Source organism: Pleurodeles waltl, chromosome 9, assembly GCF_031143425.1.
Source record: "Pleurodeles waltl isolate 20211129_DDA chromosome 9, aPleWal1.hap1.20221129, whole genome shotgun sequence".
In the NCBI taxonomy this organism is placed as follows: domain Eukaryota; kingdom Metazoa; phylum Chordata; class Amphibia; order Caudata; family Salamandridae; genus Pleurodeles; species Pleurodeles waltl.
This window is the reverse complement of record NC_090448.1, coordinates 714,064,030-714,088,708: the sequence shown is the minus strand read 5'-3', so window position 1 is coordinate 714,088,708 and position 24,679 is coordinate 714,064,030. Positions and strand designations below refer to the sequence as shown.

Sequence of the window (24,679 nt, the reverse complement as noted above, 5' to 3'; positions counted from 1 at the left end):
TACTACTGCTAGACATTTTGTGAATACTCTTGGTGCAGTTGTTATTCCGAATGGCAACACTTTGAATTGGTAATGTATTCCTTTGAATACGAACCTTAGGTACTTTCTGTGAGAAGGGTGTATCGGTATATGAAAGTACGCATCTTTTAGGTCTAATGTGGTCATGTAATCTTGCTGTTTGAGCAGTGGAATGATGTCTTGTAGTGTGACCATGTGAAAGTGGTCCGATATGATGTAGGTATTTAGTGTCCTGAGATCTAATATTGGTCTTAATGTTTTGTCTTTTTTTGGAATTAGAAAGTACAGGGAGTAAACTCCTGTGTTTTTTTGTTGTACTGGTACTAACTCTATTGCATCCTTTTGCAGTAGTGCTTGAACTTCTAGTCCTAAAAGTTCTAAATGTTGTGGTGACATTTTGCGTGTTTTTGGAGGGATGTTTGGTGGGAATTTGTGGAATTCTATGCAATAGCCATGTTGGATTATTGCTAATACCCAATTGTCTGTTGTAATCTGCTGCCAAGATTGGTAGAATTGGCTTAGTCTTCCCCCCACTGGTGTTGAGTGAAGGGGTTGTGTGACTTGAAAGTCACTGTTTAGGTGGAGGTGTTTTTGGAGTCTGGAATCTTCCCCTACTCCTTGGGAATTGACCCCCTCTATATCCCCTGAAACCTCCCCTTTGGAATGAACCCTGATATGGTGTGGTTCTTGTTTGTTGGCTGGTGGTGTCTGTGGGTTGGCCACGAAACCCCCCTCTAAATGGAGTTTTTCTAAAAGAGCCTCTGCTCTGCGGGGAGTAGAGTGCGCCCATGGCTTTGGCCGTGTCTGTGTCCTTTTTAAGTTTTTCAATGGCTGTGTCCACTTCAGGGCCAAAAAGTTGTTTCTCGTTGAAGGGCATATTAAGGACAGCCTGCTGGATTTCAGGTTTGAAGCCTGAAGTGCGGAGCCAAGCGTGTCTCCTTATGGTGACAGCAGTGTTGACTGTTCTCGCTGCAGTATCGGCTGCGTCCATTGAAGAGCGGATTTGATTGTTTGAGATCGTTTGTCCCTCTTCAACTATTTGCTGCACCCTTTTTTGGTATTCCTGGGGAAGATGGTCTATGAGAAGTTGCATCTCATCCCAGTGTGCGCGGTCATATCGGCCCAGCAGCGCTTGAGAATTTGCGATGCGCCACTGGTTGGCTGCCTGTGATGCTACTCTTTTTCCTTCCGCATCAAATTTTCTGCTTTCTTTGTCCGGAGGTGGGGCGTCGCCAGATGTATGGGAATTTGCTCTTTTGCGAGCTGCCCCTACTACTACGGAGTCAGGTGGTAACTGCGAAGTAATAAACACTGGGTCTGTGGGTGGTGGTTTGTATTTCTTATCCACCCTTGGGGTGATGGCTCTTGATTTTACGGGCTCTTCAAAAATTTGTTTTGCGTGCCGTAACATCCCTGGTAGCATTGGGAGACATTGATATTGGCTATGTGTAGCCGAGAGGGTGTTAAATAAAAAATCATCCTCTATAGGATCGGAATGCAGTTGGACATTGTGGAATTCTGCTGCCCTAGCCACCAGTTGCGAGTATGAGGTACTGTCCTCTGGCGGTGACGGCTTTGTGGGGTATGAATCGGGACCATTGTCCGGCACTGGGGTGTCATATAGGTCCCAAGCGTCTTGATCCTGATTATCTTGACTTATGGTAGTTTGCGCTGGTGAGTGCATTTGTGGCGGTGTTTGTGCCGGCGATGCCTGTTGTGGTGGAGAGGGCGGAGGCGTGACTTTTTTAACCACTTTGGCTTGTGGTTGTGCGTCATCCTTGAGAACTCCGATCCTTCTTTTTCTCATTATTGGGGGAAGGGTTGATATCTTCCCTGTGTCTTGCTGGATGTACAGTCTCTTTTGTGTGTAGTCTGATTCTACACTTTGGAGCTCTTGTCCAAATCTGTGCATCTGGCCACTTATTCCTTGTTCCTCTGTGTAGGATGGAGGTGTGGAACTTTTCGGCGCCGAGAGAGAATCTTTTTTCGGCTTCGGCACCGACAGAATTTTTGTGGCTTTCGGCAGTGTGTCTCGGTGCCGATGTTTTTCGGTGCCGGCATCTTGTTTTTGCCTCTCGGAGCTGCTATCTCGGCTCCGAGGTTGCTCCATGGCGGTCCCTCGACCGGAGTCGGGTGTCTTCGCTATGGGCGTGCCCTTTTTCGGCGCCTTCGACGGGTCGCCGGTTTTATGGGTCGAGCCATGGCCTGTTGGCAGTGGCGTCCCCTGGGCTTTTGTCTTCTCGATGATTTTAATTTTCAACGTCTTACTCACTGTTTGTTGCTGTTGTTCGACGTCGGAGTCTCCGGATTCTGATTCCGGAACCGAGAATGTTTCCTCTTCGTCGTCGAAACGTTGTTTTGTCGGCGTGGACGCCATTTGTAGACGCCTGGCTCTTCGGTCCCGGAGTGTTTTTCTGGACCGGAAGGCTCGACAGGCCTCACAGGTATTCTCCTTGTGCTCGGGGGACAAGCACAAGTTACAGACCAAGTGCTGATCTGTATAAGGATACTTACTGTGACATTTTGGGCAGAAACGAAACGGGGTCCGTTCCATCGGCTTCGATATCGCACGCGGTCGGGCCGACCAGGCCCCGATGGGGGATCGAAGCTACCCCAAAGTCTTCCGATGATCGGTGTCGATGTACCTAACTATCCCGATACGGAACGGAACAATACCGACGCTTTCTTCCGAGATTCTGACTAACTTTCCGAACCGAAACACGGAGCGAAAAGGAATACGTCCGAACCCGACAGCGGAAAAAAACAATCTAAGATGGAGTCGACGCCCATGCGCAATGGAGCCGAAGAGGGAGGAGTCCTTCGGTCCCGTGACCAAAAAGACTTCTTCGAAGAAAAACAACTTGTAATACTCCGAGCCCAACACCAGGCAGCGGACTGTGCGAAACATGTGTATCTGCAGCAACATATGCCATCGAACGCTTTATTACATTTACAGCTCTTAGGGAGCCCGGAATGTGTGTTAAGGGTTTGTTCTTTTCTTAAAGTTGCTATAAGGTACAGAAAATCAATGGAAGGATAATTGAATGTCAGAAAATGTCTATCAATCACAGAGTGGGACCACACACAAACTCTTTTCCTAGTGAGAGTTGGTATAATGATGTTTTATTTCTGAAAGAGACCTTCTTGATTGGTGTGCGATCGATTCCGCATGTGTACTTCTGTATATTTAGACACTGTATGTATCTTTTTAATGTTTTCTTTTATAGTTTTGTGTAAACTGAGTAAAGACTTTTGAACTTGAATTTTATGCAGCAGGCCTTAGAGCCCTAACTCTGGATTCATGAGGACAGATCTGCGTGAGAAGTTATGACCAGTGAAGTCTAGTTCGATTACTAGACTTTGCAAGTGAGCAGGGAAGCCATGTTAAGGTATGTACTGGACATTTGTCATTATGAGTTACCATGCTAACTAATGGCTTCACTGCAACCTATGGTATTAGGTATAAAGCACCTCGTCTTGATAAATCCAGACTGATGCCAGTCTTGGATTATGGCATGCTCCCAGAGGGAACCTTGGAGGTGCCCCTGAAGACTACCAGACCTTTAGTGTGCTGGCTGACTGGTATTGACCAGCCTGCCAGTAGACATGTTTCTGACCCCCTGGGGACGAGAGCCCGCTCTCTGAGGCCAGAAACAATGCCTGCTCCGGAGGAAGGTATTATCACCTCCTCCAGCAGGATGGCTAGTAAATCAGCATACCAAGGCCAGGGACTTCAAAGTCCCTGCCACTTTTGATATGTGACCCTAGCTTCCCTAGACTTGAAAGCTGCCAGCCCCTGCCCTAAGGCCATTTGGCACCAGGACCAGTGGGAAATTAACTATGCACGTAGGCGTGCTGCACTACCAGGCTTGTCACACTCCTAAGGTGGGCAGCCTGATGTGCTTCAAGAAAGAAGGGTTCCACCATCTTGGTTTTGATGGAATTAGGAATTCTGGGACAGGGTTATGCACACTGCCCACAGGAAGTTGTCATATATAGGGGATGTAGTCACCCCAGGGGTAGACAGCTCACTGGTTACTACCCTACACGCCTCTAAACGCCCCTAAATTCAATATTTAGGTGGCCTCCTTACACAAGAAGAACAAATTCAACTGACTGAAGAAAGAACAGGACAAGGAAGAGCTGAAGAAGCAAGAACTGTGGACTGCGGTGGACTCTAGGGCCAAACCCTCCTTGTCTACCTGCTCCTATTCGAAAATCAAAAGAACCCAACTCGTCCTTCATCTGTGCATCCTGCAAAAAGCCTCAGAGGACACCCAGCGCTTTGTTAAGCCGTCAGCATCTCCCTTGAAGTGGAGGAGCCACTTCCCTGCAGTCTGCAGGCACCAAGCGCAAATTCCGGCTTACCGTTCTGCTGACAACAGGTACAAAGACGCAGCAGATGCCCAGAAAGAGGTCACAGGGCTCCAGGAGGTCAGATCAGTCTTCCCACCAAGAGAGAAAACACCAGAACCCTCCAGAATCACCCTGCACCAGTACCAGGGATACCAAATTCCTTGCAGCAACCAAAGCTTGTTTGAGTCCGATCCGGACTTCAACGCTGCAAAGACTGACTGGCCGACAAGGGAAGTCAGCACCGTGGAGGCCAGAGAGAGAGTAGCCCTGCTGTACTGTTTTGTCCCCCTCTTGCAGGTCTAACCAAGAGCCATGGGCGCCTTTGACGCACGAGCACCCGCCGACTAAAACCCTTTGCATTCAAGCTCCTTGGCCCAAGTCCACGACAACCACCGGTGCTCCCAGGACCCCCACAGACTGAGCGCCCTGTTGGGAGCTCCCAGAGTTGTCCCCCTGGTGGCCCTCTGTATCCTGTTTCTAGGTGGCTCACCCTTTTCGCAAACCATGCAGTGCGCAAGGCACTTGACCAGTCCAGGATTGCTCCACCCGTACGCCACAGGTCAGGTAAAACTGAACTGCTGCTGTTTCTTGTGACCTTGCCCCCACCCTTTACCCCAAAGTGAAGAATTACTCTGTAACAGTACTTACCTTTCTTTGAAGATTTTCCAGTGTCAAAACATATTAAAGTGCTGTATTTTACTAAAATTGTTCGAGATTCTTCTTGAGTGTGTCCCATTTATTGACTGTATGTTCAACTAATGCTAAGCACTATTCTCTGCTAAGCCTAAACTGCTCCCACACACTACCACAAAAGAGAGCATTTGGATTTATTATTTTAACCCCTGTAAACCAATAAGGGTCGCATGGACTACATGCATAGTATCCCCTTACATTCAGTACACTACCTAGATAGCAAGCTTCCTATAGGGGTTACTTTTTAAAAAAAAATTACAAATGGCCAGAGACAGCTTCTTTGCAGAGGTGCCTCCAGGGAAGGAGGCCTATCAGGAGGCTTGTATAAAGTGGCCATCACTGCCATTAGTGCAGATGGAGTATGAGGGGACACTGTAACTCAATTGTGGCTGTCTTACTACAAAAAAGGGGAGTTGAGGTCCGTATTTTGCTAGCATTGAGCAGATACCATCCTTGCTGCAGGAGGAACAATGCTCAAGATAATGGGGGTGAGAAATGGGGCTCTTGTTTTCTTTGGTGCTGCAGGTATAGTAGCACTAGGGCCCAGCAGTGTAAAGGTCAACTATACCCCGATTATGGCTGTTTTATTCTTCTTCTTTGCTTGTATTAGGGCCTAGTACCAGTGTTGCTTTGGAGGAACGGACCAATGAAAGGGAAAATGGATGCAGAGGAGACACCTTAGCATGAGCCTCAAAAAGAAGGCAGGAAGGAGAATGGGGCAAGACAGGAGCCCATGTTTGTAGCAAAGGGCAGAGCAGACAGCCAGATCCATAAGGCAGTAGATATTATTAATGAAGCAGATGCAGTGGCGCTGGGGTCCAGGGGTCTGAAGGGCCCATTGCATCACAATTATGACTGTCTTACTTTACAAAAGGCGGCCTGGGGGCTAATTTTCCTTGCTAGCATTAAGGCTGAAGGCACCCTTGCTACAAAAAGATGGGCAGGGAGCAACATGAAGGAGCTATGTTTTTCACTGAAAGGGACAGAGAGCCTGCTTCAAGAGTTGAGTGATGGTCAGACGTGGTGGGGAACAAGTGAGGCAGAGGAGATAGCCTAAGTCTCAGGGCTACAGAGATTTATCTGTAAAAGACATTCAACAAAAGACATTCTATCCTGACAAAGGTGATAAATACTAATTGGCCAGATCTTCCCTTCAGAGACACCAGAAGCAACACCCCCACACCCTTATCATAAAAATACTCACAATACTTCCTGACTGAAATCAAAGAAGTTGGCAAAACCATGATCAATTAGAAAATTTGCCAAAGCAAACTGGAGAATGATGTAGAAGAGCGTGTTACCCAAGCCGATGATCTGGAAAAGATGGTGGATGAATGCTCAGAAGAGAAACACCACATGGGAACCAGGATCTTGACATGGAGGGAACAATATAACAATAAGGTCTAAAACATGTAGGCCTTGAAAAAAATAAAGATCAAGGCGTAAAAAAACATGAAATGGGTACTTCCCCAGAACGTTGAAGGCCAAAACATATATCCAATACACATTACACTGCATCAGGAACACACCGCTTTGCTGATAATGAACTCATAGTGTGGCCAGAAGTGGTGCACGTCGTGAAGCACCCCTAGATGTTTTAATATGTGTACATTTGCATTATTAGAAAGAGGAAATAATGGCAATGACCAGCTCCAAAGATTCCATCACCTATGAAAACCACATATGGAAACCTTTCCATGACGTCGTGTTATATGCTTTGAAAAGGTTGAAAGATTTCCGGAAAGAAAACTGGCTATATACAGAAATAACAATGGCACCATCTCAACTTTCTTACTTTTATATAGAAAAACGAGAAACTCTGAAGACCCTGAAGAAGGCCTGCCCCATAACAGGTATCAGCGATGGGTTTGAGGGCTGTATTATATGGTCAACGAAGAAATTCACCCGGTCAGAGAAAATATGAGAGCCAAGACAGAGGACCACGAGGAGGTGCAGCAGCTCAACAGTAAACACGGTGGCACCAGCGCATGAGATCATCCTAGAAAACAGGCAGATATGGCCCAACCACGACTCAAGCAATGGAAGATTCAACTTTGAGCCCTTCACTGCATCAGGGATAAGAAGACACTGATATGTAAGTCAGGGAAGCAGATTTGTTTTGGAAATAAAATAAATAAACACACTTACATCTTCTGTCGCACCGCGACACTCCTCTCCCTCTTCGTCGCCGCAGGCATAGGCTCCTGCACTGTGCAGATCCTGACGCTGCTCAGAGCAGCATCAGGATTGGCTGGGCGTGCCCACCCAGGGTGCTACCAGATAGACTGGCAGCCTGTGCAGGCTCTCGGCAGGAGGAGACAGCCTACTGCGCATGTGTGTTTGGCCGGCCCAAGACGGCCAGCTAAACACACATGCGCTCTGAACGGAGTGCACTGTGCACTCCCCTCACTGCTCGTGACCCAAACACCCTACCCCTTTTGCAAGGAAAGGTTAATAAACATGGTTTATTATCCTTTCCTTGGGAAAGGAATTGCATAGGTTGCTGCTGGCGGGGGATGGGGTGAAGCAGATATGTCCCTGCTATGTCTTTGTTGATTTTTAGACATAGTGAGTGAACAGGAAAGCCATTTTGAGTACTTGTGCTGGACACTGGTCACTAAGGGTTCCCCAGCTACATGATGGCTTCGATGAGAATAAAGATGCTTGGTATCAAACATCTAGTATTAATAAACCCTCACTGATGCCAGTGAAGGATTTATCAATACATGCACTAAGTGGGCCCCTTAGAGGTGCCCCCTGAAAACTTACCAACTACAGGTGTGCAGACTGACTAGTTTTAGCTAGCCTGCCACCACCAGACACTATTCTGACCCCTCAAGGATGAGAGCCTATGCTCTCTGGCTGTAGGAAACAATGCCTTCTTGGAAGAGGTGTATCCACACACCACCCAACAGGATGACCTGCAAATCTGTAGTCTACGGCATCGGGCTTTAAAGAAGCCCACCGCCCTTGGTATGAAGATCTCGTTTCACTCAAAGGAGAGATGCCGACCACCCTGCCCCAGGGCCCCTTTGGCACCTCAACAGTAGAGAAATTTAGTATTCAGAGAGGTGTGTCCACCCCTCAGGTTAGTCCCACCCCTAAGGTGCGTTGCCTGATGTGGACACAACACTTAGAAATCTGTCAACTTGGTGTAGGAAAATGTATTAACTCCGGGACAGGGTTATGCCCACTTCCCACAGGAAGTTGTTGAAGCGTACATTTTAGTAATGCTTTGGTGAGGGCCCAGACATCAGCAGAAGGGGATGATTTATGTCTCATGTTTCACAGCTTAACATAGAAATCTACACTGACACGTATATAAAATGAGCTAATGCTTTCATTGGTTTGGTGGTCATAATTGTGCTTTCCTTATTAAATAACATGTTAGTGAAATAAATTTGATGTTAAAGTATAATTTAGACTCTAGACCGGCGTTCTTCCCAACCTGTGGTCTGCAGACCCCAGGGGTCCGTGACACAGTCCTACGGGATCCGCAGACCTGGGCCGGAGGAAGGCACTTCTCCAGCTGGGGCCTCTGGACAGAAATGTGCATGTTTTTATATTTATAGCTTCCTTTGTTCAGCAGTTTTAAAAACATTTCAAAGTTTGTTGTACATCCAGCAGCTTTCGGGAAAAAATTTAAGCGTCAAGAAAACTCTGGTGAATAATGTACTTGCTGGGAGAGATGGTTTTATTGTCTAGTGGCAGCTTTGTCTGATCAAAAGTAGTGCAGATGGTTAATATGCCTGCTACAAAGAACGTGTATTATGCAAAGAACAGTATTTTATGTGCACAGTGGGTTACTGTTGTTTTCACAGAGATTCTTTTGTTACTGTGCAGTTCATAAGCTACCAACGTAATCTAGCACAGTGAGCTATGAACTGCCATCAAAGAGCTGCATGCAAACTGCATGGCACAAATTAGAAAGTTATTTTGTTCCCCAGTCTTTCATTACCGTTCTGCTGCTAAAAACGGTTTGCTTGCGTAGGAATACATTCTTATTATTAAAGTCAACGTTAAACAGTGTGTTATGTTCTGAACCCTGACTTTGTGCTTCTCCAGACCAAGCACTTTTAGAAAATGCCTACCGGTGTGAATGACATGTGAATCCTACTCCATGTAGTCCCCTGTAAAGTGCTTCCACACCCTACAATGGTATGAAAGGTGCTATAAAATAAAACAAATTAATTACAAGTGACAGAACAGCTATGGAGAGCTAAAAGTCCCTTATGGTTTTACTTTCTTTCCCCACCACATATTTATGTAAAAAAGCTTTCTCAAATCTTATGTGCCTACAAAATAGATACAGAAATCGCTTGGGAAATGTACAATCTGACCTGAGGATTCAGCTTTCCTAAATAAAACCTAACATTGAACAGCTGGTCATTGCGATGCAGTGCCTATCCTCCCATTAAAATTATTTAATTTTTTCATATTTTTACAATATCAAATAATTATATCTTTAGTAACTTGAGTATTTGTTTGGTGTGCATTTTTTGCGAATAGCTGTTTTAATGTTTGAAATTTAAATCGTACAAATTCCAGTAGTGATTCAGCGGGGTTCCCAGTAGTCAAACAGTTGGGAACCACTGCTCCAGACTATGGGCCTCATTCCAAGTTTGGCTGGCGGCGGGCGCCGCCAGCCAAACGGGAACCGCCAAATGGCCGCTCCGCGGTCAGAAGACCACGGATGCCATTCTGGCTTTCCTGCTGGGCCGGATGGCGACCGCCAAAAGAGCGCCCGCCGGCCCAGCGGGAAAGGCCCTGCAACGAGGAAGCCGGCTCCGAATGGAGCCGGCGGAGTTGCAGGGGTGTGATGGGTGCAGTTGCACCCGTCGCGATTTTCACTGTCTGCTAAGCAGACAGTGAAAATCTGTATGGGGCCCTGTTAGGGGGCCCCTGCACTGCCCATGCCAGTGGCATGGGCAGTGCAGGGGCCCCACGACTCCCGTTCCCGGCATCCTGTTTCTGGCGGTGAAAACCGCCAGAAACAGGCTGGCGGGAAGGGGGTCGGAATCCCCATGGCATGGAGGATTCACCGGGCCAGGGGAAAACCGGCGGGAAACCGCCGGATCCCCTTTTCTGACCGCAGCTTTACCGCCACGGTCAGAATGGCCCTGGAAGCACCGCCAGCCTGTTGGCGGTGCTTCTGTGGTCCCCGGCCCTGGCGGTCCATGTGTCTAGAAACAAATTTAGTCTTTTAATGTTTAATGTGTTGTTTATGAGTTTAAAGATACACGCAGAAATGAAATAATTGCACATCCCTGCCACATTTACTCAAATGTATTCACAAAGTTATAATTTAAAGTAAAATGTATTGCTCATACTAATGAATTATTAATATTGATGGGATTATAAGTTTATACTCTACGTGTTTTTTTATTTTTTATTGCATTGATTAACTTTAATGTTACTGATTTTCTTATGTTTGGTTAAATGAGGCCAGCAGAGCTTGTATTTTGCAGTCATATAAAAGTGATGAATCATTGTTCTTTCAAACATGAGTTTTTCTCTAGGGTCCGCTCTCATGAGAAGTTTTATAAGTAGCAATAGGTTAATTGTTAGATTGCACAGATACTTAGTTTAGTGGCCTTGAAAGAACATCCTGGCCTGTAGACTTAACATGAAATAAAATATTGTCATCACTGTATGGAGTCACACGGATGGAGGATGGTTCTCAGGGTAAAGTCTGAGAATTTGATGGACTGTTGCAACTTCAAATTCACCCACTGCTGATGATTGGATGATGCCCCTTTTGCGTGACTGGACACCATCAAAGCAGTTAATCAACATGATTTATGTGCTTTATATTAGGGACCTACTTTGAAAGCTTAGATCAGATCCCCAGACCTTCAGACTTTTAGACACTTTTCTTCATTCTCTCTGCATCCTTCCTGACATAATTTTTCTGCTGATCCAGAGGCTTTGCTGATGAAGAATCCCTGAATGCTGTTCTTTGGAAAGGTATATCCCTCAGCTGACTGCCATAGCCCCTTGACATGTCCCTGTTTCTAGAACAGAATCTATCATGCAGACACGCCCACATATTTTTCTAGCTAGTATTCTGTAGTCCTAGGTATATTTTTTACAAATTATTGTTTGCCTCCTTTTGAATTATTGCCCATATGTGTCTGGCCCCATACATGCATTTCCTAATTTGGTCAGCTGTAGGGACAACCTGTGTTCAGCCCAAAATTCCATACTCTGCTTAACTGAACTTGATAAATGTTGATAAATTGTGACTTAAGATATTTTTCTGTATCTCAGATAATTTCATTAATAATATGCATGATTTTTCTTGAATGCCTAATTGTGTTAATGTTAACTCGTTTCAACTTGTTTCACCACTTTAGTCATACTATGGTGCTTATATACCTTTATAATTTGATTTTACACTCTGTCTTTATGACACTAACTTTGTGGTTGTAAAATAAAGTTTTGAACGTTATGTCTGATTGGAGTTTTCCTTCCGTGGCCACAATGGTCATGGTACCTAGAGTGTTGGGGTGGTATTAGATGTAAATTAGTGTATAGTTCAACAGACTTCTTTATGGGTCAAAAGGTCGTCGACCCTGTTGAAGCGGTTGAACCCGTGAAGGATAAAAACATGTCTGCAAAGTGGTCATATAAGGAGATTAGTGATACCAGGGCTAAGTAGCCCATTGGCTATTACGCTACACTCCCCAAAACGCCCTTAAATTCAGTATTTAGGGAAGCCCCTGGCATTAGGATATCAGGTTCTCATCTCAAGAGCCACAAAAGCAAAGACTGAGGAAGAAGCACCTGACCTGGCCCCAGCCCTGCCAAACAGTCTGCTGTTTCAGCCAATTTGCACTACCGGCCTGCAAGCAGTTGTGCCTCCAAAAGCCTGGGAGGACTGTCTGCCTTCAACAAAGAGGCAGGAACACCTGTGGAGCAGCGGAGCTGCTTCCCTGCATCTAGCAGGCACCCCAAGAGAATAGTGAGGACTCCGGAATACTAAAAACCCAACACCTGAAAGCACCACTGCGCCCATGCCACCTAGCCCAAGTTGAAGTGGGTCAATGGTGCCAGCATGGTCCCTTTGCCCTCCAGAGACAAAACTTACCTTTGACTTGCCCACTGTGGACTTACCGACGCCACCTTCAGCCTATGTTCGCAGGCTCCCTCCACTGCGAGTGCTCCCGGTGGAGAAAACCCAATACCTCAATACACCTATGCACCTGTCGCCCCTGGCCTGTGGAGAAGAGGACCAAAGGTGTCCCCACATCCCCGAGCATCTCAAGACTGGAAACCACTTGTTGGTTCACCTCAACTGGACTCGCAGTCCAAGCATGCAGCTTCTTTTTGACCAGACTGATCACAATTGACTAACATTGGGCACCCAACGGCATACTACACCTCTGCACCCAGCCGTCCTAGTGCTGCTAAGTGTAACATGTGTGTGTGGCCTTGGACCTTGCCCCATACTTACCTTAAGTCCAGAAGATTGGTCCCATACGTTGCTGTACTATACCTATATGCAGTATTTATTTTTCCTCCATAGGATAATATTGCCGCCTCTGAAAAATGCACTAGGCGTCAATTGTTGAAAACTTTAAAGTATTTTTCTTGCAAAACATACCTGTGTGATTGTACTGCTTCTGGTGCCTAAATATATACATATAAAGATACTTGTTATTTTTGTACATTGGTGTGGATCTCCTAATTGAGTTGTGTGTCTCATTTACTGACTCTGTGTGTATTTGCAGATGTCTAACACTCCTCTCTGATAAGCCTAAGGCTACTCAACCACACTACCCACTAAAAAGAGCACCTTGGGATTGCTAGAGCAAGCCCCTGTCCACTAGTAAGGGAAAAACTGGAATCTTTGCATGATATATCTCATTTTGATAAATCATCTAAAGAGCCAGCATCCTACACATAGGCCTAACGACAATATGATTGTGCACATTACAGAATGCCAGCACTAAAAAAAACAGGCTTGGTCCTTGCCCAGGACATGAAGAATTAGCTCACAGGATCAAACCGACATACATGGAGTGCCTGGTGCATTCCCTAGGCTTCCCGCATAATTTCAATACTGGATACAGGCTATCTACCAGACAAGAGGCTGATACTGACCATAAACCAGACACAAGGGCACAGATAACAGTGAATGGCGTTAAATCCCAAACAGTGTGCCAGTTAAAGGCACCCTTTATCACCACTCTTATTTATCCTTAGCACTCAAAACCTTTATTAATGGTATTCTTATTGGGATAGGCCCCTTGAGGATGACAATGTTTGTAGATAATGTTATGTTTTTTATTGTAGACCTGATACACTCCTTGTCTCACATAAGTGAGGAACTAGAGTACTACAGCGCAGTTTCTGGTTCTAAAGTCAACATTACAAAATCGCTAGCCTTAGTACTCTACACACTAATAGATTAGTTGCAGTTTCTCTGTGCGCTTTTTCCTATACCGTTGACCTCCAAAGCTATATCTTATTTGGGAATCAGATTGTTCCTCCAGAGTACAAAATCATGGCTACTTACTGCAATCCACAAACCGCTACATTGGTACACATGTCGGTTCTCATGGTTTGGCAGGAATGCCGCAGTGAATATTACAATGCTGACTATCCTATAACTGTTGCAAACCATTCCACTAACAATATTGTCCCCACCTTGCAAAAATTTCAGCTGACATAATTTTATCTGGAGGGAAGGAAAACAAAAATATCATCTAGATTTTCTATACCTCGTGGCTTCCTGAGTAAGACTTCCCCTTCCCAAACCTAGTTGGATACTTTCAAGCATTTCAAACATGCTTCCTGGCAGAATTGTTGTTTAATGCTCCTGACAGAATGGGGTAAATCAGAAACTAACAGGTGATGGTGCTTTATAGACTATGCCATTGCAGCAATAGCCAAGTGGAATGTTCCTTGGATCAAGAGGAAACACAGGATTTGGAGACTGCACTAATCATCAATGACCAAAGTGGCACTTCAAATATGGGGCAAATTGGTAAAGAACAAGGTTTTCACATCATACTCATCACAATGAACCCGATTTGCAGAACTCCCAACTGGACACTAAGCCAGAAATGGCACAACTTTATAAAATATCTAGTGTTGGTATTCTTCGGGGGGAAGGATATTCAATCTTTTAAAGGAGCTTAAAAAATGATTTGGCTTGACAGAAACTGAAAATAGTTTGGTACTGGTCTCTAAACCAGGACAATGATGGAAGGTGCATCGAGGGAATGCGTAACATTCAAGAAGTGGGTGAAGGGGAAGAACTTACACACCAGTCCTCCAACTTATATAAGGTGATACCCTTGTCCTGACAACCAAACTCCTATGTCAGAAGGTAGGAGAAAGAACTGGGTAAAGACAGAACCGACAATTACTGGGGTAAAGCCTTTGACAGATCCAGTGTGACGATAAGAAACACGAAAGGAAGAGACCCACACATGTTTCTTACATACTGCTACCAGACACATGAGAAATTATACCATTGGGACAAAACAATTCTCTCTTTTTAGGAAAGACTGTGAAGTAATGGGCTCGCCACTACACCTACTCTTCCATTGGCTAAAACTGGGCGAATACTGGAGACAGTGCTACAAACATGAAGAAAATAATATCAGACATTCAAACAAATGTGGTACCTTTAACATAGATTGGCATTCCTTCCAGAAACGTGTTAACTCAATATAGAAAAACGCTGTGGGCACATATTCCAGTAAATAATTCTACATCGTAATGAACACTAAAAAGTTGCAAATGCAATGTTTTGCTGTATTTTATAAAACAAGAATGTTTAAATTGACATGAGTGAGACTTTAGATCTGCTCATTTTTTCATGCACCACATTTATAATACGTTTGGTTTCCAACACTTGACAAACTAATTTCCCCCCACTGTGCCTGTGCATGGCAGAGCTTCACCTTTGACCTTCATTGTTTATTCAATAATACGAAATTCAGTTAATTCTATAGTCTTGTTCATAGTGTAACATTTATAAAGTGTAATGTTTTGTGTTTCTGATGTTCCTGGACAGGATAGATTTTACAGCTGAATACAAATTGAAAGACACCTTCCTTACTTACTTGGCCGAAGGGAAGATGCAGTTTATATTGTGAATATGGTATTATTTTCTGTGGAAGGCGTAGTACAGTATATTCATAAGATTGAGGTCAAATGTCAATATTACTATGTGATGTGTTTTCTATTTACCCATTGGTTGTGGTTTGTAACTTTCTCTGTCAGATCACAATGACTGCAGTTTCTCAACCAAAAAGATATAAAAGTTCAAGAATTTGGGAATGAGTCACATTTCTCTCTCAATTCTCTTTAAGGCAGACCTCATACCAAGCCTTTACCACTCGGAACTTAGAATATTTTAACATTTCCGCTCTCCTGATTTACTTAGTCCTTATGATAAATGCTCCTTGATTCCCATTTGTCTTGTGCTAGACAGTATTTGATGAGGGCTATCAATTATTACATTAAGGCTTAGATTCTGACAATTATATTTTACAGTTATTTGCATTTTGGTATGATTTGATACACCAATGCATTTTGCTTTCTGTATTGATTCTTTTGCACTTTGAATCTTGCAAAACCTTGAAAATCTTGTGGATTTTCCAGAGTGGAAATCTTTGTCCTCCGTGTAAATGTTATTTTTATTGTACTCTTCTGAAATAGACCCACCCAATAGCCCTGATCAATCAATCAGTCCTTTAAAATGCTATATACTGCTGATATTATATAGAACTAACACGCCAGTGATTCTGAAAAGTACTTCAACTGATTCCAGCAAAGATGAGACAACTACCTATTGCAAGAAACCAGCAAGGGGGCATAATTCTATCTGTATTACAGAGTCAGTTGTTGGCTTGGACTTACTCCTGGAACAGGGACATGGAGGTGAATGGCAAACATGGATAGGTTTGGAGGCGGGAGGGGAACTAAGTGCGTATTGTAAGGGTAGTTACTAAAGTTGCGGAGGGGGACTAAGTGTGTACTTTAAGGTTAGTTACAACAGTTGCTTGCCACAACAAACAATCTTTAGTGCTAATTGCCCTTCATATTTTCAGCTACTACTGACATGGTAGAACACTCCATACTTATTCTTTCTCCTTCTACCCTCTAACCTTCGGGATTCAGGAACTGTTCTTAACAGTTTTTGCTCCAATCTTTCATATCTCCCCTTCTCTGTTCCTTGGAAAGGGGTTATATACTCTTCTTAAACTGTTCTTTATAGTGTTCCTCAAGACTCAGCTCTTTGTCTATTATTCCTATCATTGTATAACTTTCTGTTAGCTTCTCTTATTTCACCTTTGGCTTTTATTCTCATTTCTATGCTGATGATTCTCAGGTCTAGTTCTCATTTTCTTAATTCTTGAACTGCCTCTGCATGTTTGTCATTCATTGAAAAATGGATGCTGCTGCACTGTCTGAAGCCCAACGCTAAGAAACAAATATTTGTTCCTATTTCTACAGCCATAACTTCTCCTCCTCCACCCATTTACTTCCTCCTATGTGATTTTCATCCAGAAACTTGGGTATTATCTTTGGCTTCTCACTGAATCCTGCTGGCCAAAGGTCTGCTGCTTAAAACATTTTAACATCATCATCTGGAAAATAATAGCTTTTTTAACTTTCTTTTCACTTCTGCTTCAGTCACTGGTTCTTGAACAACTCAACTACTGTCACCCTCTGTGTGCTGGCCTCCCTAAATAGATGCTTACTCCACTTCAAACCATTCAAAATGTTGGTGTCAGTCTTCTCTTTCTTGCCTATTTGACCTATATTTCTCCCCACTTGGCTTGGCGGCACCCACGTTCATCTCAGATCAAATTCTGTTGTCTTTCTACTGTCTCCATGTGTACGCAATGTCTTGCGGTGTGTTTTCTTTGGTACTCTGATTTCTCTATTTTGATCTCTGTATACCAAATCTTGTTCCTTACATTCTTGCTCTCAATTTCTTCTTTCTCTTCTCTGAATTGTGTGTGCCTCTTTCTGCCTTCGTAACTTAATACTGCTAATTTATCTTTGGAATGACCTTTCGCTTATCAGGTCTGCCCCTACTCTTCCTGAATTATTTAGGAAATTACTGAAGGAACTTTTTTGGGTGCAGCTTAAAGGAATGTAATATTGTTGTACCTCTGTTGATTACTTTTTCATGTGTATTGTACCATTTTCACTCCCTAATATGTAAAGCACTGTGGATAAATGTATGATAATAGATTAATAAATGAAAAAAACTCCTGAAACATCTGTGTGCTGCCAGTTTCAGCAGAAGGAAGAGAAGGGAAAAAAGCCCCATACTTACAATTTCATCTTCTAGGTCACGGTTAAACTGATGCCCTTCCTTTGAGGACAGCAATAGCCGGCGTCTCTCATTAAGTGGTCCTCGTAGGTGTGCAAATTTGTCCTCCACCCGGCGGTGCTTCGAGTCCACCTCAACTGAGTTGGCATCCTCTTGGCTGAGGGCCAGGGCCTGCGTCTTGATGGCCTCTACTTCCTTTTCACGGATATCCATCTGGTTCTCCAGAGTCTGTGGGCAAAACAGCAAAGTCAGTATTTATATGATCCCTTCCAGGCCATCACTTATTTTTACCAAGTTGAGCCCCTTTCATTCTGTTGGAGTTATCAGTTACATGGTAGGTTCTGATATAAGTTGGAAACTGGCACAATGAACCTACCACCATCACTTCAGTACTATTAAGGAAATGATCACAGGACACTACACAGCAAACTGGTTACTGACATATCTTCCTTTCACTGAAAACTGACTTTGAGAAGCACTTGATGCCACCTACCCCTCACCCTCTTCCTAAGCTGGTTAGCCAGTCTTGCCCAAAGGATGTTCAATGCACTTACGGTTCTCCATCCAGCTTGGGACCACACTGCAGTATCAACTAAAGTCTAATTTGGTAATATCCATCACTATGTCTTCATCTATTTTCCTGACCCAACACTTAAAAACGAAATCATATTTTTTTAGTACAACATATCACCAATCTTTGTCTATTTTTGGTGTCAAATGGCTCTGCGTTGTACACCTTTCGCTTTATGGCTGACTTCTAAAATATGTGTGCACAATTTTCTTTATTTAACACTGGTGTCTAGTTTGCTTCTAAGGCCCCAGGTCTCACACAGAAGTACAATGAACTACATAGAGATAAAGCTGTTTCTCAAGGATCACAAAGTTGATTGAGCAGGACAGCTGGGATTAGTCTCCCAATGAACGCTCACACTGTATTTAGGCCTTATAACACAACTTTCCTCTTGAATCTCTCCACTAGAATATGAGCAAAACGCAGTTACCTCTCCTGCTCTGAAGCAGCAATAACGTAAAGTCTCCTGGATTTCATCATGTCGGAGAAGAAATCTGCTGTCTTACCTGTTGCTTCTTGAGTAGGATGTTGACACTGGTCAGGTCCTTGCCATAGTCATCAGACTGTAACTGGCCGTCAAGGTTCTCGAGCCATGCCTCTAAGTCAGAGCAGCTTTGGGTAAAGAGCTCTGCCCTATTAGCATCAAATAGGCACTGAGCTTTGGTCTTCGTGGTGTTCTCCAGATCATCCCAAAGACTGTGTAGGTTAGTAAGCTTTTCCTTCACAACTGGTTCCAGCTCCGGCTTCTCAGATATAAGCTGGTATCCTTCCTGTCAGAGATGAAAAAAAAATACTATTGGCAATTTGAAGAGACTTGTTACAGTATGCAGGAAGAGCAGGTGAAAAAAATGCAGAGCCTTGGCCTGTTTTTGGTCACTGTTGGAAGTGAAAGAAAAATTGATTTAATTTTTTGTGTATGCACTTTTCAACTAGCCAGTCTTAAAGATCTCTGCATGGAGTGTCAGAATTTGAGAACTGTGCACGGAAATCCTTTGCTTGGCGACACCAGTCTGAAGTGGAAATAATACATTGTCACCAGAAAATAATTTCTCATCCCCTTGTCATACTTTTTACATGAACCATGTAACAGGCCTTGCACATCCTTTTAGGCCAACCATGACACAAAATGTATGTAAGGAAAGACTAAAAAACAGTTTCTAGTACGTATAATGCTGTTCAGGATAAAAACAATTGGTGCAAAGCAGAGATGTTTGTGTGTCTTGAAAGTGTAAACAATTCCTTTAAAAAACTTCAAGAATATTTTAAACAACATAGGCCTCCTTGATGTCACATTGTTGGGATCTGCATGTAAAAAGACTTGGTGAGCTGGAGGTACTCTCAACATGCTGCAGCACTTAGAAGGCTATTTTACAAGTGCATGCATAGAATATATCCTAGAATATATTTAAAAACTCATATAATGCCATTAAACAAGGATATGTGTAATATTTAGACTAGAAGAATGGGAGATTTTTCATATTCTTATAAGGTCTTCTCCATACCTTGTCAATTTTGTCCAGCCAGTCTTTATTAGATGCCAATTCTGCCATAAAGGCCTGGTGCTTCTGCCACTTGCTGTGCAGGTTGCGGGCTTCATCATAGGACATGTCCTGTGCTGTTAGCATCTTCTCATTAATCCAGAGGGTCAACTAGAGAAACAGGCAGCAGTCAGATAAGTAGGTATTGTCATAACACACACTGCTCTGAACAAACACAATACAGTTCCTGCAGGGATTTATTTCAGCATTGGGGTTTGAGACACGTAACTGGAAAATTGACTGCAGACAACTTCTGTTAGATAGCATCTCTCATAATATTATAGAACGAAAACCTTCATACATTGCCTCATCAATCTGGTACACATTCCCCAACTCAATGATACACTAAATCTCTTTCTGCTATCCCACCTATCCATTCATCCCTAAGCACACAGAAACTTGTCTTCAACATCAAGATCAACAACTCCTGGTGGCTTGAACCCCTTCCTAATGCTGGTCCACACTGCTACATATGTCCTAAACCACGCTTTTCCCATTACATCATGCGCATTTGTCATTAAATAAGAACCTAACTCTCTTCCTGTTAAGTCCTTTTAGTGGCACATCCTCTGGCTAGGCTGTACACTGATACTGTATTTCCCATCCCTCTAGCTCTTTACACAGCAACTACATTGTATATCAGCTTGCTGAACAGAACCCTATGGATTGCACCCTATGGCCATGACTTGCCCCAATCCTGATTCTTGAAACTTAACCACTCCATCGCAATCCACTTAAAACGCACCACTCCTACCATTTTGCTCACCTACTAGAAATACCTCATCCTACTATCACACGCGATAAACTAGATGGCACCCCCAATGTCATCGTCATCACAGAGTTAACTGTCTTCCTGTAGACCACCTCGGGAATGCTTGTCCACCATCACTTCCTTAAATGCCCCTTTATGTAAATATGCATCAGCTTCAGTTCAACACAAATGACTGGAGTAGTATTAGGTGTTCTAAACCACTGAAACATTCAGGCTACAGTTGGAAATGTTTACAAGTAACCATCTCTTTTTGTGGACTGTTTATATGGCTGTGACTGAGAGGCTTCCACTAGTCAGGAACTGAATGAGGATACATTTCCAGGCAGTTGCATCACATATCCATGGTTGGTGTATGCAGACAGTTTGAAATGTGCAAAGAGCCCGTGACAGACAATGCTGAGGGGGAACCCTTCATTTAACTTCAGCTGAGTTGTTAAAACTGAGTAACATACCTCCTGGCAGTTCTGCAGGAATTGCTGTAGCTCCCAATTGTCCTTCAGTCGGGCCAGCAGGTCACTGGCAGCTTTACGATTCTTCTGGTGCCTGTCATGAAAAAAAAAAGATACAACTTATTTCCTCACAAGCCCCATTCTTCTAATTTCTCGCCTATTTGTAGTATCTTGACAGCAATGCATAAGTGGTGCTAGCCAGAACAAAGGTAGCAGAAGAAGTGGGTCTGCAATCAATGGATTAATCAGTGTACTAGATATTCTCCATTATATTCAACTCTGGGTGGCTGCCACAAATCATACTCGAGAGGATGGAGTAATCCCTGCCCCCTGTATTGATTTATTCAATTTTATTCCACAGCAATGTCAGTTGCGTTGCTGGATTCTCCATATCTGCTCCTACCCGTATAGGCAATGTAAATGAGAGGTGAAAGGTGTTAAAGCTCACCACAACCACTTTCAATTGGTCTAATACCTCCATTTCAGGCACACAATGGTCCCAAGTGGATCAAGGCTGTCTCTGCACTGCTCCACTGCTACTAACTGGTTTGCTGCAATCCCTTCAGCCATCACTTACACCAGCCTTTTTTAACTAGCAACGTTTCAAACAGCAAGCTCAGCACAGTCCACAATGCCTTCACTAGTCTAGTTTTCTGGCAACATAACTCAGTGAGCTTAATTCTCTCTGCAGACAAATGCAGTGTGCTAGCAAATGCAGTGTTCTGAAGCTTATCAGTCTAAGATCCAGCAAGGCAGACCCATCTTTCCGAGGTGGGCATTCTAACTACCATAAGTGAATATTAGTAATATCTGTTACATGATGCACATAGAAACAACTGAAGTGCAGTTTTAAAGATGTATAGAAAGGAAAATGTTACTTACCCTGTAAGCATCTGTTTGTGGCATGTAATCCTGTAGATTCACATGCTGTACATATGCCTGCCATCTAGTGTTGGATCATACATGTGCAAGTTGCTTTTCTTGATTGAAGTCTTTAGAGTCACCGGATGTATAGTGACTACATCCATGACTGGTAATGCGCATGGGCATCAGCTTCATTGTTAGATTTTATTTTCCCGCCCAAAGGGAGAGGACGTAGCTGGAGCATAAGGATACAGAAAGATGGCCTTTGCAATGAATAGGAATTGTGAAACATAGTAAGGCAACCGCAAATTCCAAGGGCTTCTTGGGAAAATGGTGAGCGGATATGACTCTACAGCACTACATGTCACAAACAGATCCTTACAGGGTTAAGTAACATTTTCAGTCCGTGGCATGTAGCTATACATGCTGTGCATAGACTGAAAAGCAGTCCTCTGGTATGCGGTGTCCAGCCCTAGGATGGCGCAGAAGACTGAAAAAGTGTACGTAAGACAGCCTGACCATCTCTACTAGTGGGCAGGCTAAAATACCCACAAAGTAAGGTTTAGTGACAGTATGGGGGTGGGCCAGCTAGCTGCTTTGCGGATGTCAGCTATAGGGATATTGCCTAGGAAAGCCATAGAAGTCACTTTTCTAGAGGGAAAGTGTGGTCTGAAAGAGATATGCATAACAGGTCTATATACATTTGACTAGCCAGCGTGCAGTTCCGGAGTACGACCTGTGTCTGGTTTTGAGAAAGAAACTGCTGTCGAGACTTACAGAAATACCTAGACCTATCAATGTAATACATGGGTCTTCTTTTGCCACCCAGAGTATGAAGAGCTTGATCCACTATGGACTCTGGCTGTAGGAAGAACAATGCTAGTTGTATGGTTTGATTCAGGTGGAAGCTAGAGACCACCTTGGGAAGGAACTTGGGATTTGTCCTGAGGACTACCAAGTCTGAGTGGACTTGGAAGAATGGCTCTTCTAGGGTAACAGCTTGTAACTCACTACATGTCTGAGGGAAGTGATAGGTACCAGGAAAAAGCCAGAAACTGTAAGGAATGTGAGTGTAGCGGCTCAACAGGGGAGAGGGCTTTTGGGGGGGGGCTAAGTCTGGTTGGGACCATTTGAGGTTCCACATGGAGAACAAAGCTACCATACGTGCGATTTGAGTCTCTCCATAAAACGCTTGATGACAGGGACCCTGAAAAGGGAGAATTTGTTTTATCTATTTTGAAGTTAAGCAGCAACAGCCGCCACGTGAAGCCAAATGAAGGTGTACGGGAGGTCTGATTTCTGAAGGTGAAGTAGATAGCAGACAATGTCCCGGATTGCTGTTTGAAATTAGGTAATGTTTCTTGGAAGACAGCAATTCGCAAACCTCTTCTATTTGGCTGAATAGGAGGCTCTGATTGTAGGTCTACGCACCTCTTTATGGACAGCCATACATTCTGAAGGTAGATTGAGATATCTGTAGGAAAGTGCCCATTTTTAAAATGGCTACCCCCACTTTTTGCCTGGTATTCGATGCACTCTTGACTGAATTTGGACTGGGTTCCTGCTAATTAGGTTTCCAGCACCTGTACAAATGTTCTCGAATTGGCAATACTTTTGGCACCCTGGTAAGTCTCTAAGAAATGGTACCCCATACCTAGGGCATGGGTACCAAAGAGGGTCACCAAGGGCTGTAAGCATGTATTATGCCACCCACGCGGACCCCCTCACATAGCTCATGCAGACTGCCATTGCAGGCTGCATGTCTTTGTGCAGCTAAAAGTGAAAACACAACATGGCACACAGACTATGTGCCATGGCCACTAACACTGCATGCAATATATGTAAGTCACCACCACAGCAGGCCTTACCGCCCTAAGGTAGGGTGCATTATATTACATGTGTGGACATACCTGCAAAAGCTGATATGCCCCTGTAATGTCTGTTGATTTTTAGATATAGTAAGTAATCAAGAAAGCCATATTAAGTTCATGTGCTGGACACTAGTCAATACGAGTTCCCCAGCTACATGATGGCCTCAGTTAAACTAGGGATGTTTGGTATTAAACATCTCACCTTAATAAACCCTCACTGATTCCAGTGATGGATTGATTAATACATGTACCTGGAGAGCACACCTTAGAGGTGCCCCCTGAAAAAACCTAACAACTGCTGGTGCGCTGGCCGACTGGTATAAACCAGCCTGCCACCAACAGACATGATTCTGACCCCCTCCAATGCGGAGAGCCTCCGCTCTCGGGTGGACAGAACATCCAGCCAGTTGGGCAGCTTCTCATGCGACACTAGGGACATCTTGAGGAGGGTGGTGAAACAGGGCTACCTGGCCTAGGTTGAGGCTATTAGGATGGAAGTGAGGAATGTTTGCCAAAGCCTGTGAACCACGAATGGTAGACGTGGGAGAGGCAGAAAATCATAGGCAAATATCCCTGATCAGTTTATCTACAATATCTTGCCCACGGACTGTGGGAGTCTGGATGTGAAGCTTGGGCATTTAGCATTTTCTGCAGTGGCACACATGTCTATGTGGAGGACCCCCCAACAGTGGAAGCACGGGAGTAGGACTTGAGGGTAGAGTTCCAACTCATGGACCTGTTGATGCATCCAGCTGAGCAGGTTGGCAAAGTCATTGTCTAATCATGGTATGTAGTCTATGAGTAGATGGACCCTGTGATATATCGCCCACCGCCAAATGAGTGGACAACTGCAGGGAGTGCGGGCCGCCCTGTTTTGCTGGTAAAACATGGTGCTATGTTGTCTGTTTAGACTAGAATCACCTTGTGTTCAATGCGAGAGAGGAGCGCTCCGAAGGTTAGCTGAATTGCTAATAATTCCAGGTGGTTGATAGGGAAGCTCAGTTGTTCGGGCATCCACACCTCTTGTATATTCAGCTACTGGAGATGTGCTTCCCAATCACTGAGTGAGGCATTTGTTGTAATAGACTTTGCGGAAGTGGGCTCACGAACTGCCATCCCTGCAAAAGTCTGTTGGCATTCCACCATTGCAGACAGAGATGAGTACTGCCCCAGATCAACATTAGTTTAATACCATGGACATTAAGCCTGGGACATTTGTGCTGCTTCGCACTTCTGCATGTGT

The 24,679-nt window shown here is 44.1% G+C and overlaps 1 protein-coding gene across 4 annotated transcripts in view; it reads right to left on the bottom strand.

The window, feature by feature from the left end:
- Positions 1–24,679, bottom strand: part of SPTBN2 (spectrin beta, non-erythrocytic 2) — an 812,320-nt gene that overhangs the window by 173,530 nt on the left and 614,111 nt on the right. For all 4 annotated transcript variants that reach the window (XM_069207822.1, XM_069207824.1, XM_069207825.1 and 1 more), the window contains 4 exons: positions 20,705–20,795; positions 19,445–19,591; positions 18,449–18,712; positions 17,375–17,599 (listed from right to left, as the gene is read on the bottom strand). In XM_069207822.1, the coding sequence (XP_069063923.1) occupies positions 17,375–17,599; positions 18,449–18,712; positions 19,445–19,591; positions 20,705–20,795 (727 nt within the window). The remainder of the gene's footprint in view (positions 1–17,374; positions 17,600–18,448; positions 18,713–19,444; positions 19,592–20,704; positions 20,796–24,679) is intronic.